The sequence below is a fragment of the Uranotaenia lowii genome, chromosome 3, assembly GCF_029784155.1.
Source record: "Uranotaenia lowii strain MFRU-FL chromosome 3, ASM2978415v1, whole genome shotgun sequence".
NCBI lineage: Eukaryota > Metazoa > Arthropoda > Insecta > Diptera > Culicidae > Uranotaenia > Uranotaenia lowii.
The window spans coordinates 366,598,134-366,618,182 of NC_073693.1; the positions used below are offsets into that span (position 1 = coordinate 366,598,134).

Sequence of the window (20,049 nt, forward strand, 5' to 3'; positions counted from 1 at the left end):
CCAGCCCACTTCAAGTTTTCGGAAGCTGCATCTCTACTCCTTCTACTCCTATATTGGATGCTACTCGAGCAGAACTCGAACTGCAAAACTCTTCCTCAACAAGCATGGTAAGTTTATTTTACCAAATTATTTCATTCTGGGTTAGACAATCATTTGCTATATTTGCACCAAAGTTGTTCCGATGGAAAATAAAGATTGTGCAGCATAGGGATTGGGTGCTTTTTGTTCTTCTAACAAAAATATTTCTCTATGGAGCCACTAGCAGCAGCCAGCAATTGCTCTGGGTCCGATATTGTGATTTGTTTTTCTGCAATGTCATGAATATGCAGTATGGCACTCAATTAGAATACAAACACGAACACACACACACATGAAGTCTTGTTATTTGTTGTTTATTCGACATAGACCTGAGAAGAAGGAAAAAATGGCCTTTCAGTTGGGTGCACCCAAGTTAAAAACAACAAATCTGCTTTTTCAGCATGTCCCTTTTGGAAATACAGTTTCCCAATGAACACAATGCTATTTATCGCAACAAGAACATCAACAATAGAAGAAAGGAACATCTTTTCTGCTGGTATTTGAAATATGAATCATGTTGTTGACCTAAAAAAAAACTTAAAAGACCGACAAAAATGACACTCTGACAATATTGGTCCTGTGTTCTGTGAAATGTTGGTTTTTATGCTAATTGAATTTATGTATTCATACATATCGTTATGCTCGATTGAGATGAATGAACGAACGGACGAACGAAAGAACGGTGCGGCGTCTCCCTATTTCAGATTGCGGATGCTTGATATTCGAGTAGAAGATAAATATCTTCTTCTTGCTTTACTTGCTGTTCGATTGAAGGACTTTTATCGAACTGAATCTTGCGCCTTTCCCCATATAAGAGGTATGGTTTTGTTTACTGAGTAAAGGATTGCGATGTGACCTGCATGCATTATTGTTTGCACTGGCAATCGAATGAAAATTTGCAACCCGTACTTGCTTTGCATTTCAATTAAGATCACATACACATATCGCATACTTTTTCTTATATTTATGCTTAGCAATTTCTGGAACGAGAGAAATTTGACAGTAAATATTGCTTATTCATTTTACATGGTCACATAGTACAGATAATTATTGTCAAATAATGAAAAAACAACTTTTTCAGTATGTTAACAAAATTCGCATTAATGATTAGTTGAAATGTTGTGAAAGCATTTTTATGTCCAAACGGCATACGTTGGAATTCGTACTTGACGCTCCAAAGCGTCTTTTTCATTAGTTGGTTACTCAGATGCTAAATTCTCGTTTACGGACTGCATTCCAAGGCACAATGAGCCTCAGTGTAACCAGTTTGCTACTCTGGGTGCAATTTAATGACTCATGATATTTGTACAGACTATTATACCTCTTCTATTTACAACTCCAGGCCTCATGACTCGAGAACAGACCTCTCCTCGTAATGACTTGAGGTTACCGCACAAACTTTCTCCTGTGGAATAAGCATGGCTTGAACTCTCAAGATCCCACCCCGTATTGTAATTACTCGAGGTTGAACGTACACATACCTCTGTTCTACTCCACTCGAGGCCTGATCCCTACTCTAACATATAACCAATTGGTGTGCCTGACCGGTACCAATGAGAAACCTTTTCTCAACACTTCAGGGAACGGCACTTTCCGCATAATACCTTGCAATAGGAAAACACTCAGTAACGTTAGAGAGACTCTTCATATTTATTCACCACCTCAGTTGTCAACAAAATGGCTTCGCTCAAACCAATTTTCAGAACAATGAAGAAATTATGCAAGGTAACTTAGTCCTACCTCACTGACCGGACATTTCTACCCTGCTTGTCCTCTTTCCTTAGTATCGCAAGTCTAGGCCGCCCCGTTGATCCGGAGTAAGTACCTATTTTTTCAGTTTTGCCTGCCGACTCCTGCCGACCGTTGGTTTGGTATAAGTATTTACGGCTGAGCACTTAGTTTAAACCTACACGGCGCTTCTCGGTGTAGAACTGGTTCACAATGGAAGATTGGACACGGTAGCGGTTCCTGTCGCCACTTACACTCTTCTTTTTTATACTCATAGATAAGTTTGACCGAAACTCAAAACTTTGTTCAATTCTATGACTTAAATAAATTTTTCCTCCTTGCGATGGTCCAAAACGGAGTTTGAACTGCGAACTCAAAGCTGAGGGCTGCCACTGCAGTGCTGTTTTGAACCAAATAAACTTAATTTTGAGTTTGGCGAAAGGAGCGTGTAGCGATGGGGTCGGTCTACTTAACTGACATGTTCGGAGACGGTAGGTCCATCTCCAAGACCTCGAGGGCATAGCGTTTGGGGTGCTTCCGGACCTGCGTGTAGGCCTATTCGTGACATCTAGCCACGCCTTTGTCCGCTGCAGACCACGTACGAGATCAAGTCACAAATAGGGGGAACAATAAATCGAAATAAGAGCATGTTAGGCGCGCGGTATTCTTGCGTTGGCTTTAACTTTTCGTCAGATCATTGGAATACGGGGAAAGTGATCGTTCCTTACCTGGTTGAAGCACAAAACTTCACACGTTATTGACACTATCCAGTTTGTGTAACATGCATCTGATACTGTGCAGCGTTTGAACTTACGTTTTGGATTGATCGTTATCGTTGTAAATACTTCATTGGCCCGGAACATGGCTTAGGACTTCGTCCTCGTAATACCCACCTTTACTGAATAGCCTATGGCTTCCCATTTTTTCTTGGTGACGTCTATGATACGGTCCGCTCAACTCTTCATAAGCTTTTCCTATGCGCATTTACTTTTACCTATGTATGTGGATCTTCACTGATCTCGAACCTCATAACACACTGCATTGGCTAGAAACGCGTTCCTCTCATCTTGTTGACTCTCCTCTTGCGATTCGAGATCTGACCTTTCCTCTTAAAAACTCGTAGTTAAACACACAAACCTTTCTTCTTGGCGTCTCGGGACTTGATCTCTCCTCTAAGCACTCGAAGTTCGATTTCTTATAACCTGGATTCGAGGTTTGACACCATCGGCCCGTATTGGTCGAGATCAGTTTTTCCAGAACTGGCACCACAACGATTTGGATGATTCCCGACGAAGATGTTATCCTACACCGAAAACATTCTTAAATAACCCAGCAATCTCCATTGCGAAACAGGTCTTGCCTTATCCCTACAGCTTCGATGGGAAACGCACTACTCTGATACTCGCTGATGTCGCTTTAACCGTGGGATCAACAACAACTTACTGGACAGTCCCCCGCCGATGAGGTCAGTATACTCCGACCGTTGTTCGATCTTATTCTTTGCCTTTGGTTGGCAACCCTAGGAATTTGGCTCCGCGACTTCTTCTGTCCATCGTATGCCGGTCGTCGACCACGATATTTTAATCCAATTCAAGAGGCTCGTCCGGCGTTCGTGAGCCTTTCGACACCGAGGTTATCGTCGTGTATCCAAGTTATCGTGGGTCCGACGCAGGGGGGTCCTTTGACTCCAGCTTCTCCGGCTCTTCCAGGAAATACTCATCGAGAATCCTTGAACTCGTTAAACCTATTATAGTCCAGATTGCCCAATCGTGCAAACCCGAATCTAATTAGAGATGCTGCAGGGCGTATAGTACAATGTCGAGTCAGATTTGACACAATTGGCCGGCCTTCGACCAGACCGAAATGAGCGCCATTAGAAAATTTTAAAACAACAGAAGCAAAATCTAGAGTTATTCATATCCATTGACTAAAATGAATTCACAGAATTATAAACTATTGATTCTAGATCATAAACATCAAATATTTTGTTCCTAGATTAAAATATTTTCACATAAAGTTCAAGTATCTCCAAAAAAATGCTGATGGCATTCAGTTCGGTCTAGTCGAATCCTGACCAATTATAGTAATGTTTTTTAAAATTATGATAAGTATATTTTCTGCACCTGTACAGTTCCTCCGAGAAAACTAAGAGAAGTGCATTTTCAACTAAATTGATCATGCAGCCGGAAAGCGAAGCGAAGAATTTTTGACTAGCTTAAAAAACTAGAAAAAATTCAAATTTGAGCCAAGAAATTTGCCGCCGACCATTGACTAGAGGATCGCATTTTATTCTTCTAAGCCAGAGGTCACGAGATCGAGTCTCGGTCACCTCATACATAGTACTCTTTCTATGAACTGGTGGTGTTAGCATAAGGTTCCAGATTTTTTTCAGCACGTAACCGCACAATTTTTTTTACAAAAACCTAACCAAATCCGGGCATTATATTTCAAAATTGACGACCTGACAATATCCGGGCAAATATTGTCAAATCCCAGAAATTACTCAAGAAAAAAAATGTCAAAAAAAATTTCCCATCAAAATTTATCGATAGATTTTTAATCGTATCAAAAGCTTCTAAAAAAAAATTTATGTAAAGTCAATAAATCCGGACATTTTTCAATGAAAACCAGGCAACCGGGCCTGTTCCAAAATTTTGTAAATAAATAAAACCGGGCAATTTGGCAACCTCATTTAAGCAGAACGATGCCAGAATTTTTCAAATACGTATCCAAGCCGGACAAATCCGGGCTATTTTATCTAGAAACCTGGCCAAACCCGGGCATTTGATTTCATAATTGTCGACCGAAAATCCGGGCAATATCTGGGAAAATTTGGTCAAAACCCAGGAATAACTCAACACGAATCAAGAAGAAAAACTTGATTTTTTTTTCATCATACTTCATCAGCAGTTTCTAGTCTTTCAAAAAACCTTTAACGATTATTTTTAGAAAACTTGCTGAAATTTCGTTTTGAACGCATAATTGGTTTGCCAAATAAAGTGAATAAATACGGGTAAATTTTTCCAATAATTCCAGGCAAAGGGGCCGGACCGGACTTTTGTCAAATTTTGTTTTCAGGGCAACCCTGGATAAAACCGGGAAATCTGGCAGTCTTATGTTAGCAATAGTAAGTTGCTAGCCGTTAGATTCTTTGAAAAATTTGGCTCTAGTCTTAAATAGAATTCTCTCTAGATCTCTTCAAAGAAACATGAAGTTGCACTGAGATATGTGTGTGTTCATTAAAAAAAGTGTTACTCCATTCATTCTGTTGAGCGCGTTACGTTTCATTACGATATCGATGTTCTTAATTAAGCTGACGCTCAAAACTATGCATTAGTCAATAATGTTACATTTTTCATTTGAGACACTTAGATTTTTTTTAAGCCACACACCTTTGTTCGGGTAATGAGCCTAAGTTGAATTAAATCTATACTTTTATTTTTATGAATCATAAGACACAGCCACAGCCACATTTTTTCCTAACTAGTTAAAATTTTGCATTTTTGTGATTAAAATCGAATTTTTCTGCGTTGTAAAAACGCCTAGACATGTTAGGGCCTGAACATTCATAATAACTAAAGTAAGTTCTGAAGCAGTTAAAACAAAAATTGTATGAAAAATTGAAATTCGAATGATTTTTACTAAGAGCTGATTCAAGATAACGTCCGTTATTATTTTCTCTGCCTGAATATTTCAATGCGCTTACCTCGAATATTGAAAAAAAAAAAGGTTAATAGGCGCGATTTTGTGTTCAATTGCATTACTACACTATTAAAGTTTGAGTAACAGTTTACGAACAAAAGCTAACACCTGATTCATAAGTAGCGGGAATGATTTCATATCAAGTTCTGAGAGGCACACGCTATAGAGAAAAAAATCAGTTGTGACTGGGCTTGTTCCCAGCCCCAGTCAACATAAATATAATCGTATTAGAAATGATTACAATCGAATAACGAAATGATCGCACAAACGGTCATTTGGAGTCGATTCAAATCGGATATAATAGAAAGACCAATATTTTGGTAAATTTGGTGACAATTTTGGCAAAAATCGTCTTGTTATTTTCCGTGCAAAAACTAGATACCGTCTTTGATGAAATTGACCAATGAAAGGACCAGCAAATACTGTCACTGGCAATGAAGTGTATGCTTTGAGAAGAAAAACTTACGCTTTCTTGCATTCCTTTACGAGATATGAATAAAGTGATGAATAAGTCTAATTCATATACAGCTCTTATCGCTCCAACCAGAGCCTTTTTGTATGTATGTAAATTAGAGTGGCAGCCAAATGGGTCAAGTCGAATTTTGCAAAACTGACCTGTGAAAAATTTCAGCTCAATAATACTCGATTTAGGGGTGCCTCAAAGCGCTCAATTTTTTGCTTTTTTTACCCTCGAAAATCACCAAAAGGGGGACGTAAGAAAATCGGAAAAATCGATGTTTCAATTTTTTTCCAGCTGATTTCAAAATGAAAAAAAAAAACGTTGAAATCTGGAGCTATCGCAAAATTGTTTTTTTCTAAAAAATGATCTTCAAAATTTCAAAAATCACGTTAGGAAATTCGGAGAATCGAAATTTTAATTTTGATACCAGACGACTATGTAAAAAAAAAAAACTAGACGACTTAAAAATGCATGAAACTTCGAGATCTAGTGATATCTCGAAAACAATTGTTTGGCCAAAAATCGACTTTCTGGGACTTGGTTGGTTTTCCGAAAAACGGTGAAGTTTCAGAAAGTCGATTTTTAGAAAAAAAAATTTTTTCGAGATATCACCAGATCTTGACGTTTCATGCGTTTCTAAGTAATTTGGCAATTCCGATTTTTCGGATTGTTTTTGGCCTCCCCTTACGTGATTTTTTAAATTTTCAGGTGGATTTTTGAGAAATTTTTGTTTCGAGACAACACCAGATTTCGACATTCTTGGAAGTTTTATTAATTTGGCATCAATAACACCAGATAACAGCAGATCTCGACGCTTCGTGCGTTTCTAAGTCATTTGGCATCAAAATAAAATTTCGATTTTGCGGATTTCCCCCTTACGTAATTTTATTTAAATTTTGAAGTCGATTTTTGAGATAACACCTGATTTCGACGTTTTATGCATGTTTAAATCATTTCGTATCCCCTCTTTGGTAAATTTTGAGGGTAAAAAACCGAAACTTTGAGCGCTTTGAGCCACACCTAAATCAAGCCCGATTGAGCTTAAATTTAGCATATGTCAGTTTTTCGGACTTAACTTCAAAATGTTTATGGTCGGTTTATTGAATTTGATTATAAAATTTTTCCCATAGATCTGTTGCCACCCTAATATACATATACCCCCTCAACTTTGGTAGGTGAATGCCATTTTTTGAAAGTTTTAAATATACAATCATAGAACCCTCTATATAAAACGTTTGATGAAATATGGCTATCAAACTGAGTAGTTTTTTTTCGGACTTTTTTCGTGGCAAGATTGTATTTTTTTGTCTTCTATGAAGGTCATGGAACAAAGCTTTTCCAAAAGTATACCTTTTGGATTTTTGGACAGTGGTAAAAGATATCCGCTGCCGTGATATGACGAAGTGACGCATATCCATTTTTTTTTTCCGATTTTGACTTTTTGACGCTATTTTGTGCGTTTTCCTATGAGCTTTCAAATGCTTTCAACAAATCTAAAAAATATCAAACAGTTTTTGAGAAAATCGAGAAAAACGAATTGCCAAAAGTGCGATTTATACGCCGAAGTTACGCATATCCATGCTTTTTCAAAAGTAATACAGAAAAATTTCAATAACCCGTATAATTTTCAAGCGACATTCTTCAAATTAGGAATAAAATCATATTTTAACATGACAATCTGTTTAAAATAAAATAGAGAAGTCCCCCTCCCCCCCTTCCTCAGAAAAAATGGGACTCAAACAAAGAAGTTGTTGCGACTGTTTGGTAAATAAAATTGAAAGCAAATGTCAACATCTATATTTATTTAAAAACTTGAGAAACTATTTAACATTTGTACAATAAAATTGATTTTTCATAAATTGTTTGTGTGGTGAAATCAACAGTTTATTTATTGTTAAAACTGTGCACTTGACTTTTATTAATGACCGGAAATTGTTTTAAGGTACAAAAACATACATACCTTGAGAAGTTTCTCCGAAGGCATAAAAATTTTCTTTCTCACTTGAATACAATTTTAGAAGATCAAACTGGCCATTTTAACTAAAGAACGAAATTTGTTCCAATTGTACGACAAGACTAAGGATAAATGTCACTCCGACGGAGAATCGTCAACTAAAAACAAACGTTTATACGCCGAACTGACGCATATCCATTTGAAGCAATTGTACGAATTTTACGTAAAATTAAGAGTAGTGTTTCAAAAGGCTGAATTTGTCATCTATCTTTGCATAAATTCTACAGATCACATTTTATGAAAAGACCCAGATAAACGAATAAAAAGGAAAAAGAGAAAATCGCTTTTATTCGCTTAAAACATAAATAGCTTATGCGTCACTTCGGCGTAACACGGCCCATCCTTTACTACACGGTAAACAAAGTTACTCTGTTCTGTATAAAAATCCAAACAGATTCGAGAAAAGTGTCTCCACTTAGTTTTATGTTTGGGCGCTTTACACAGAGCGTGAGCAAAAAGCTTTTACACATTCGAAAGCTTTCAGCCAGTTAGTCAATTCTGTATATTTTGACATGGGGATGTCCATGCATTTTGGATATTTCTCTGCAAAAGAAAAGTCAAAAAAAGTTCTTAAAAAAAAGTCTCTTCTCGAAAATAAATGTTTTTATTCCGCACAATAACAACATTCAAGGCAAGTAAAACACACGATTTAAACGCGTTTATAAGTTAATTTCCTAGTTCTTAAATTCAAATTGCATCCATCTAGCAGACCAAAAGCCGACATCCAAGTTCCAACTTATCGACCTGCCTCCTTGAGGATTGTCAAAATCATAGGATTTGCTTCCATGGAAGAAGCCGGAAGGGCCAATCGGACTTATTTCCATCCTCGCGCTTCCTCCGGAAGGTGCTCCCCATTTGGCGGCATCTGCAAGCTAATGTGCGAGCTGTTATTTAGAACGGGAAGGCTTTCCCCGCCTAAGACACCGCCACCTAGGACCGTGTCCGGAGTTCATGGTCGAGAAAATTCTCCATTGCCGTCCAATTAAATAACACGCAGCTAACCCAGTGTTTTTTTTTATAAGGGTGCACTAATGCCGCTGAAAAGTTAAAAAATAATACTAATAAGTTGTTCATCAGAATTGAATTCCAAATACCAATTAGTTAACCAAGACGCAAGAATCCGGCGTCTCGCGGCAACTCATGTAGAACGGGATAACAGTCGTTAGAATTTCCTTGGTTGTTATCCCTCATGCATCTCGTATAGCAACCAGCGGTAATGTTTCTTCTACCGAGGAATTAAACGACTGTACAAGAGAAAATCTTCATGTGAAACGTAATCCAGGGCGCATAGTGCACCCTGATAGACGTGCAAACTGTAGCTGCGTTTCTTGGTTATCCTGAAATAACGGCTTCCGTCGCTGCTGGGTGTAAGAAGTCTTTTTGATTTCTACGAATTTTCTTTCCGGGGTCTTATTTCCGTATAGTCACGTATAGTGAAGTTAATTTAACCTGGCGATAGAATGAAATTTTGAACACCGAATTAGAAGCACTTATAAAAATAAATAAATGACATTATAACCTAATAAAAAGCCAATAAAGATAAAGATAATAATAATGCAAAAAAAAAATTAACATTACCGGTGATGATTAAAGTAATTACCTTACATACTAGTATTAATACAAGTTTTAAGCCACCACCCGCCTCCAGTGAATTGTGTCCTGGATGGCTATCATATCACAGATGGGAATCAGATGTGTTTTTACCTTAAAATAATATGTAATTTTGAAAGCAACAATAAAGTATGTCAAATATTCTTGATCTTCTAAACCTGCCTGTATTATTCCTTCATTGTTTCACAAGCATAAATTTCGTCGCAAAATCTTTTCGTTTTCAGCTCCCGGAGTAGATGATCATCACGACGGTGTCGGTTGACGCTCATTTAGCTGTCTTCCGATCCTATTTTTTTTATAAATCTGCTTCTACCTCCCGATAAAGAACAGAATACGTCTTGATATTCAAAACGCTGATGGTAAGTTTGCCTGCAATCCACCGGTGATGGCCCTTCGAAACCTTGAGCCATAGCGCAGATCCGTTCTCTTTATTTTAATTTTTCCGATTCTCCAGTACTGTTGGCAGCTTCTTCCGATTCCGAACAGGTATCTCGGCCAACTTCTAAAATGATGCCTCTATAATAACGGAAGGATTCATTTTTTCAGTTTTACTTACCCGGATTTCGTAGCTAATTTTTTTTACGTTCCGAGCGGATGGCCCCAACATTTTCGATGCACAGATGAAGAAGCTCAAAATAAATCTTTGAGCAAAAAATTGTTTAACAAGCAATATGAAACCAGATTCAATTACATTCGACGATTTCAGCCATTGAATTGAAAATTAAAATTATTTGCGGTGAACTACAACCGCCACCAAAAGCTTTTCGTTTCACTTTTGACATCTTTGAAGAATTCCAACAAAAACAAACTTTTTTGTACCGCTATTTCCGCCGAATTCTGATAGCTAAACTCTAAAAAGTTAATTCACGGACCTCCATGAATGTTTTTCTTCTTATTAATTGTTTTCTTCTTGCTCTTTTTTTCATTAAAATGCAGAAAAAGCTCACAATTAGCTTTGAACATCCCTGTTCAACAGATTCCAACAACAGCAAACTTTTTATACAGAGCTGCATAATCGAGTTTTAGTTCAAAAATGTATATTGGCAACCCAAAACTACTCAAAACTGAATTGAGGATATACAAATTTTGAGCAACTACCGATAAGTTATTTTGAAGGTGTAATCGCAACACATTTTATGAATAACTCAATTTTTCCGTGTAGTTATTCCTGCTATTTACTCACGACTAATTGTTTATCGTCATTAGTCCTTTAAAAGACATTTACTTTACTTTCGTGAAATCTTATTGGGTTTAATTCATAAGAACATTGATTTGATACAAAAAAAAGGAAATATAATTATTTTCATTAGTATAATATGTGACATACCAGGAAACCAAATAATGAATACGAAAAATATCGAACAAAACACTTCTTCCGAATCAGAGGCGTTTCTGGTTATGGGCACATTATTCTCATATTTCACACATCCGCCGGTTGCATGCTGACTAACGTCCAACATTTGTTGCTAAGTCAAACATCCCTCTGCCCGAAGGCTATTATCCGACATGCGAAAGGCTGTCTATCTATTTTTTCAATACTGAAGAGTTGCAAAGCTTTGCAATAAATTTTGCGCCTAATCATTGACTATGTTTTTGGACCTCTAGGGTGTGCCAATTATTCAATAAATTGTGCTTTCATGGCGTGTACGGTTTTATAAAAAACCTAAATATTAAATTTATATTTTTTGAACACTTTCTTTTAAACTAACAATTCAATAAAGTTTTGAAAAAAATATGATTGTTCCAGAATTGACCCAATAAATCCGAATCCATAACATAACCTACCGGGGACTGTTAATCTTCCGACTAAGATGATATCCAAGAAAATGGATCCACACCGGAAATGTGTGAAATTAAGTCATGGACTCCGCAAAAAAAAATACCTCCAGACCACACACACAGCACAGCTCTCGGAGAAATCTTCTGCCGACCATCTCCCTTGAAATAAAACATCGAAGAAAGACCATTTGTCCACGTCCAAGACGGTGCGAAAAGGAAATTTTTCACCTTCTTGGAGAAGTGCCGGTTTTCTTTTTCGCATCATTCACATCCACCTCAGCATTCTTCATAGGTATTGTTCGGTTGGCGTAGATTGTGTGTAGGTCGGTTTTTGTGTTGTTGATGTTGATTTCTTACTATTGTGACACGGTTTGTTCCGGCATGTTCCTCCGGAAAATTTTGCGAAAACCTTATCACTGGGGGAGGTTCCGGAGGAAGAACTGGATGAAAGAACAAACACATAGCAATCACGGCCTTGCCGGTTGTAAGCTTGCCGACTATAGCCAACTGGCTATTGCCATTTGTGTGTATCCGGTGGGATTAAATTATGGTCCAATTTCGTTTTAGTGGTACCCATTAGGGAGGTGAAAAATGTTCACTCGAATGGACGGAAGCAGAGGAAACCAAACTGTGTTTGGATGTGAGTTGTTGTACCTATTTCGTGAATGTGTTCTTTTAGGGAAGAGTAATTTCAACGCACCATGGATTTCATTAATCATTCTGCTGAGCAAATAAATTTGTCCACCGTGTTATGTTCCTTGGAAGGCTTTAGGAAACAGTGTTTTGAGGAACCTAGTTGTTGAGTGAAATCACACGATTTTACATGACATTTGTTAACACATTAACGAGCGCGAATAATTTCCTAAGTAGGTATTACAAAATGTATCTCTCTCTTAGAGAACGATCTCTTCCACGATCATGTCGAATTGCGGATATATTTCGATATACAAATCAGGAAATGCGCACTGCATGGAACACGACAGACCCATTTCGATTCTGAGTTCCATCTCCAAAATTTTCGAAGTCCTGATACATGACCGACTTTACGCTGCCGTCAAACCCTTGATTTCTGATTCCCAGCACGGATTTGTGGTGGAAGGTGTTCAACAATCTGGAGAACGGTAATCACATTGATTTTGCGGAGGCTTTCGACCGAGTCCGACTCAAAATATTGATTGCGAAGATGGACAGACTTGGTTTTCCAACCTGGTCTCTCTAGTGGATTGAGTCGTATCTTACTAATCGTTACAATTACACTATAATGAATAATTCTCGCTTGAGGACGTTTGTCACAATTAGAGGAAATTTGTCACACCATCTGGAGTACCCCAAGGAAGCCACCTTGGGCCTCTTTTATTTATCGTTTTTTGTGAATGAATCTGACACGCTTCTTTATGCGGACGATCTTAAAATTTTCAGGAAGGTTTTCAGCAAAATTGACTGCCTCGTCTTGCAAGAAGATATTGCTAGACTTGAAAACTGGTGTCTCGTAAATGGAATACTGGCAAACGCGAAAAAAGGTAGAGCTTTTTGTATAATATTATTGACTATACTATATGTATGTCTCGGTGGCCGAGTGGTTAGCGTGGTAAGACGTTAACCGCTAGCCCACTGATGGCATGGGTTCGATTCCCATCTCGGTACTGGGTGTTAAATGTTAATTAAGTTGTCCACGTCATTTATTCAGTCTGCAAAGACGGTGTTATTTCTTTTTTATTTACTTACTTACGTACTTACTTACTTACTCACCTAAGCAAAGAAAAAAGTATATTCTGTCGATTTAGGTTATTTTGTTAATTTTGTCAACTTTAACCATTGTTAAAATTTTGACAGTTTTGAGAATTTTGACAATTTTGACAATTTGGAAAACTTTGACAATTTTGACAATTTGGAAAACTTTGACAATTTTGACAATTTTGATAATTATGACAATGTGACAATTTTGACCATTCTGACAACCTTGATAATTGACAATTTTGACCATTTTGACAACTTTGACAATTTTACAATTTTGATAATTTTGACAATTTTTAAAATTTTTGACAATTTCCGACAATTTTTACAATCTTGACAATTTCAACAATTTTCACAATTTTCACAATTTCTGATAATTTTGACAATTTTGTCAATTTTGACCATTTCGACAATTCTGACTAATTAGGTAAGTTTGACAATTTTTAAAACATTGACAATTTTGACAATTTTTGCAACTTTTACAATTTCGACAATTTTGACAATTGTGATAATTTTGACCATTGTGACTATATTGAGAATTTTGACATATTTGACAATTCTGACAATTCAACAACTTCGACAACTTTGACAATTTTGACAATTTTGTCAATTTTGTCAATTTTGTCAATTTTGTCAGTTTTGTCAATTTTGTCTATTTTGATTTTGTCAATTAAGTCAATTTTGTCAATTTTGTGAATTTTGTCAACTTTAACAATTTTGTAAATTTTTTCACATTTGTCAATTTTGACAATTTTATCAATTTTGATAATTTTGTCAATTTTGTCACATTTGTCAATTTTGTCAATTTTGCCAATTTTGTCAATTTTGTCAATAACAACGAACGGGAAAATGTCAAGCAGTAAAACAATGGAGACCGGCCTGTGCCAAGGTTCGGTACTTAGCGTGACCATGTTTTTACTGGCAATAAATACCCTCACCAACTACCTGCCAGCAAATATTCAATGCTTGATATACGCTGATGATGTCATCTTGATCGCAACTGGTCCTGACGCCGAGAGCACAGAAAATAAGCTGCAAATTGCGCTTAACGAGCTTGAATCATGGGAATCGAAATCAGGATTCAAAATATCAGCAGAAATGAGCGTCACTGTTGTATATCGTACACCTCGAAAGAAGAAACCAACAAGCCGAAGCAACTTAAAACTGAATGGAGCCATAGTGCCTCGAAAGACCAGCCATAAATGTCTTGGAGTAATACTCGACCAACACCTGAAGTTCCGAGCTCACGCCGAAGAGTTGAAAGCAGCATGCCAACAAAAAATAATCTTCATTCGAAGTATAGCTTCTAGAACTTGGGGAGGAGATCGGAACACTTTGCTGAAATTGTACCGTTCAACAATACTGGAAAAACTTCTTTACGCAGCTCCTCTCTTGTCAGCAATGGACGGAAAAGCTCTTGAATCCCTGGAAAAAGTACATAACGCAGGTCTCCGGGCGATAGTAGGAGCATTCATCACAAGCCCGATTGTGAGCCTCCAGGTCGAAACCGGAATCCCTAGTTTAAAAACATTAATCGATCAGCGAACTATGCTTTACACGGTACGTCGCTCAGCCGTTGGCCATGCTGAGCAAAATTTTGGAACTGAAGTCAGCAGTAGCAGCAGCTCTAGTGACGAGGCGTCTAGTTCTGATAAGCGGTGGGGAGAAAGACCGAGGATTCAAGCAAACACCTTCCAAAATAGAGGACGAGACGGGATGAACGAACTAGGTGTTCACCTTCCAAGAATAGCTAGTTTTGGTATCCCAGAATGCCCACCATGGCACAGAACGAAGCCTCGGGTAGATAAAAGTCTGCACATTAAACTTGCTCAAGGAGCTCCTCCAAATGATCTAAGAAACACGTTTTGCGCGCTACGGCGTACAAAATATCGCATTCATAGGACAATTTACACGGACGGATCCAAGCAGAATTCTAAGTGTGGATATGGCGTAGTAAGCGAGGAATTCGTGCTTCAAAAACGACTGAATGACATATGCAGCATTTTCGCAGCGGAGAGCGAGGCCGTCAAGCATGCTCTCTCATGGATTGTCGATCAACGAGTTGCCCGGGCCTATCTACTTTGTACTGACTCCATGAGTGTGGTAACGAGTCTGGAAAAGCACAAGGTATACTCCAGGTGGAAAGATCATATACAAATCCTCCTTAATCAGATAACTGAAATAGGCGCAGAGATAGTTTTCTGTTGGGTTCCAAGTCATATTGGAATTCCCGGCAATGAGAGAGCTGACCAGGAGGCAAAAAAGGCGTTGGAACTAGCGGAAGACGAACAATTTATGGTTGACTTGAAAGAAGTTCGGAAAATCGTTAAAAATCAAATAACAAATAGATGGCAGGCCGACTGGCACTCAAGTTCTAGTAACAAACTGCGTGAGGTCAAAAACACCGTGTTACCCTTCAAAGCTGTGTTCCAAGATAATAGGCGAGAAGACGTCATCTTAGCACGATTGCGCATCGGACACACTCAGCTCACACATGCATTTCTTCTGGACAGAGTTGATCGCCCACTATGCCCCAGGTGTAATGAAGCTTTAACAGTTAAGCATTGTATGGCAATGTGTCCACAACTGGAGAACGAACGGAGAAACCATGGAGTACCAGGAAATCTGAGAGAAGCTTTGGCGGACGACAGCAGAATGGCGAAAACAGTTCTAGAATATCTTAAGTTTATTCAGTTGTATGATAGAATTTAAGCATTATTGTATTTTTGATACATAGTTTGGACCGAATGACAAAAAGGTCCTAAATAAAAAAAAAATTTTGTCAATTTTGTCAATTTTGTCGATTTTGTAAATTTGGTCAATTTTGACAATTTTGACAATTTTGACAATTTTGAGAATTGTGACAATTGTGCCAATATTGTCAATTTTGTAAATTTTGTCATTTTTTCAATTTTGTCGTTTTTTGTTAATTTTGTCAATATTTACAATTTTGTCAATTTGATCAATTTTGTCAATTTTGTTAATTTTGCCAGTTTCGTTAATTTTGTCAATTTTGTCATTTTTGTCATTTTTGTCATTTTTGTCAATTTGGTCAATTTTGTCAGTTTTGTCAACTTTATCAATTTTGTCGTTTCTGTCATTTTTGTTATTTTTGTAGTTTTTTTTTGTCAATTTTGTCATTTTTGTCATTTTTGTCATTTTTGTCATTTTTGTCAATTTTGCCAATTTTGTCAATTTTGACGATTCCGGCAATTTTGACAGTTTGACAATTGAGTCAATTTTGTCAATTTAGTTAATTTTATCAATTTTGTCAATTTTGTCAATTTTGTCATTTTTGTTATCTTACTGTTTTTTATTGTCATTTTTGTTATTTTTGTCATTTTTTTCATTTCTGTCATTTTTTTCATTTTTGTCACATTTGTCAATTTTGCCAATTTTGTCAATTTTGACGATTCTGACAATTTTGACGATTCTGACAATTTTGACAGTTTGACAATTATGTCAATTTTGTCGATTTTGTCAATTTTGTCAAGTTTGTCAAATTTGTCAAATTTGTCAAATTTGTCAATTTCGACAATTTTGACAATTTCGATCATTTTGAAAATATTGAAAATTTTGGAGGTATGACAGTTTGGAAATTTTTTATCAATTTCGACAATTTTGACACTTTTGACAATTCTAGCCATTTTAACTATTGTGATAATTTTCACAATTTTGACGATATCGACAATTTTTACAATTTTGACAATTTTGGCAAGTTTGACAATTTTGTCAATTTCGTCAATTTGGTAAATTTTGCCAATTTTGACAATTTTAACAATTTTGACAATTGTGACAATTGTGTCAATTTTGTCATTTTTTTTTCAATTTTGTCATTTTTGTCATTTTTGTCAATTTAGTCAATTTTTTCAATTTTGCCAGTTTCGTTAATTTTGTTTATTTTTCATTTTTGTCATTTTTGTCATTTTTGTCATTTTTGTCAATTTTGTTAATTTTGTCATTTTTTTCAATTTTGTCAGTTCTGTCAACTTTATCAATTTTGTCATTTTTGTCGTTTTTGTCATTTTTGTTATTTTTGTAGTTTTTCTTTTTGTCATTTTTGTCATTTTTGTCAATTTTGCCAATCTTGTCAATTTTGACAGTTTGATAATTGAGTAAATTTTGTCAATTTTCTCAATTTTTTCGATTTTGTCGATTTCGTCAATTTTGTCAATTTTGTCAATTTTGTCAATTTTGTCAAGTTTGTCAAATCTGTCAAATTTGTCAATTTTTTCAATTTTTTCAATTTTGTCATTTTTGTCATTTTTGTCAATTTGGTCAATTTTGTCAATTTTGTTAATTTTGTGAATTTTGTCAAGTTTGTCAATTTTGTCAATAGGTCAATTTTGTCAAATTTGTCAATTTTGTCAATTTTGACAATTTTGACAATTATGTCAATTTTGTCAATTTTGTCAATTTTGTCAATTTTGTAATTTTTTTCATTTTTGTCATTTTTGTTAATTTTGTCAATATTTACAATTTTGTCAATTTGATCAATTTTGTCAATTTTGACGATTCCGACAATTTTGACAGTTTGACAATTAAGTCAATTTTGTCAAATTTGTCAATTTGGTCAATTTTGTCGATTTTGTCAATTTAGTCGATTTTGTAAATTTAGTCAATTTTGTTAAATTTGTCAATTTTGTCAAATTTGTCAATTTTGTCAATTTTGTCAATTTGTCAATTTTTACAATTTTGTCAGTTTTATCAATTTTGTCAATTTTGTCAATTTTGTTATTTTTGGGTTTTTTTTCGCATTTTTGTCATTTTTGTCATTTTTGTCATTTTTGTCATTTTTGTCACATTTGTCAATTTTGCCAATTTTGACGATTCTGACAATTTTGACAGTTTGACAATTGAGTCAATTTTGTCAATTTGTCGATTTTGTCAATTTTGTCAATTTTGTCAATTTTGTCAAGTTTGTCAAGTTTGTCAAGTTTGGCAAATTTGTCAATTTTGTCAATTTCGACAATTTTGACAATTTCGATCATTTTGAAAATATTTAAAATTTTGGAGGTATGACAGTTTTGACATTTTTTGTCAATTTCGACAATTTTGACAATTTTGACAATTTTGACAATTCTAGCCATTTTAACAATTGTGAAAATTTCCACAATTTTGACGATTTTGACAATTTTTATAATTTTGACACAAAAATTTTTTGCAGGCTCGGTGCTACAGAAGAAACAAAAATGATGGTGATTTTTCAGTACAAAATATTTAACTTTCCCATACAATCCTGAAAGATCAAATTTAGTCATGTTCCGTTACTTAAAAATTTTGAAAAAAAATAATGGATGAGTATTAATCCAAAACTAATCTTTTTAGACTCCAGGATTTGAGACATTTAAAAATGACCCCACATCGAATCAGTTTAATACCACATTAGTTCAACAGGGAACTTAGCGATGCTTATGATCATTTCAGGAATTTTTGTTATTTTTTCTTTTTGTTTCTCTCTACATTTTGGTTATTTTTGTCATTCATCCCGTTAAGGTCAGTGCTAGTCGATTTAAATGTTCCCATTTTCCATATATTTTGAACATCTGGTAATTTTTCTTTGTATTATTTTCTTTCTTTTTTATTTTTAAATTAAAACTTTTTCTACATTTTTGTCATTTTTGGCAGAGCTTTTGTTGACTGCTGTTCTGGTCATTTGTGAATTTTTTCAATCCTTGAATTTAAGTAAAACACATATTATGCTCAATTTTGACGATCGCCATGTACGAAAACCTTTTGGCACGATAGATGTTAAAGTTATCTTTTGACAGTTGTGCAATTTGGTGATGTTTTAAATAATTTATACAATTTGTTCACAATTCTTGCTTGGATCAACATGGAAATAGAAAATTAGTTCTGAACGGGAAGCGGTTTAAAAATTCTGACAAGTCAAATTCCCTACAAACTTTCGCAAATGATATGATTTGAATTATGATTCACTCAATTCTGCCAAAATGCCGAAGAAGAGAAATGTTTACATATCATAAACTATTCACTATCATAAATTGTGTTTGTCAACCGACGCGTCGAAAGAAAGGCTGGTTGAGAACACATAAAGAAGTTATTTAAACAGCCATATTCATTAATTATCTCCGCCCTCCTAAAGCGCTCAACTAACCGATTAATTTCCGGTGCTCCGAAACTACCATTTCTGGTTACCGGCTGCCTCAATTTTCAGCAGAAGCCTCCCCCATCCCTCCGGACCAATTGATATCTGGGTTGGGTTGAGTTGATTCTCTTCTTCTGGAGGGCAACAATCCTCTTGTTTTTACTTATTTAGATCGTTCCAGCACACGAACGTTGAGATAAGGCACGCTCTTTCTTTCCCATTCTGGTGCCTCACTCAAACTGATGAATCGCAAAACCCCTTCCTGATCCCAAAACTTGATAGCTCCAAACCTGGCGATTCTGATGACAACGATGACGACGACAACGACATAAGCAACGGTTTTAGTTTCAGCGGTAGGACTTTTTTCCCCTGTGCTTCAGTCCTGTCAAATTTACCTGACCAAATCCACTTGAAATTGGAGGAGGTCGGTCAGTAAGTCAGTCAGTCAGTCAGTCAGTCATTTATTCAGTTAGCTAGCTCTAGCCGCAAGTTCCCGCATCTCGCTTTTAAACAAGATTTGGCCGGCCTTCGTTGGTCCAACTCATGAACGATCTCGGTCAGCCTCAGCATCAGAGGCAGGCAACAGCAGGTGAGTGTTTTGCGGTTGCTGCCAATGCTGCCGGAGGAATGTTGGTTGATGCTGAACAGTACCAAACCATGAAATGGATGGATGGAATCACACATACATACGTACAAACACCGACAATTTGTAAAGCACACATACAAACATCCACCTGTTTTCAACCATTTTCATCCGGAGGCTTTCGGTGAGCGTTAAAATGTGACCGCAGCAGCTTCGCGTTCGATGATGGAAAGAATTTCCGAACGAACTTG

The 20,049-nt window shown here is 36.2% G+C and overlaps 1 protein-coding gene across 1 annotated transcript; it reads left to right on the plus strand.

Annotated features, from left to right (window-relative positions):
- The first annotated feature begins 13,973 nt into the window (after positions 1-13,973).
- Positions 13,974-15,818, plus strand: LOC129754062 (uncharacterized). Its single transcript, XM_055749923.1, has one exon. The coding sequence runs from the start codon at positions 13,974-13,976 to the stop codon at positions 15,816-15,818; it is 1,845 nt and encodes a 614-aa protein (XP_055605898.1).
- The last annotated feature ends 4,231 nt before the right edge of the window (positions 15,819-20,049 follow it).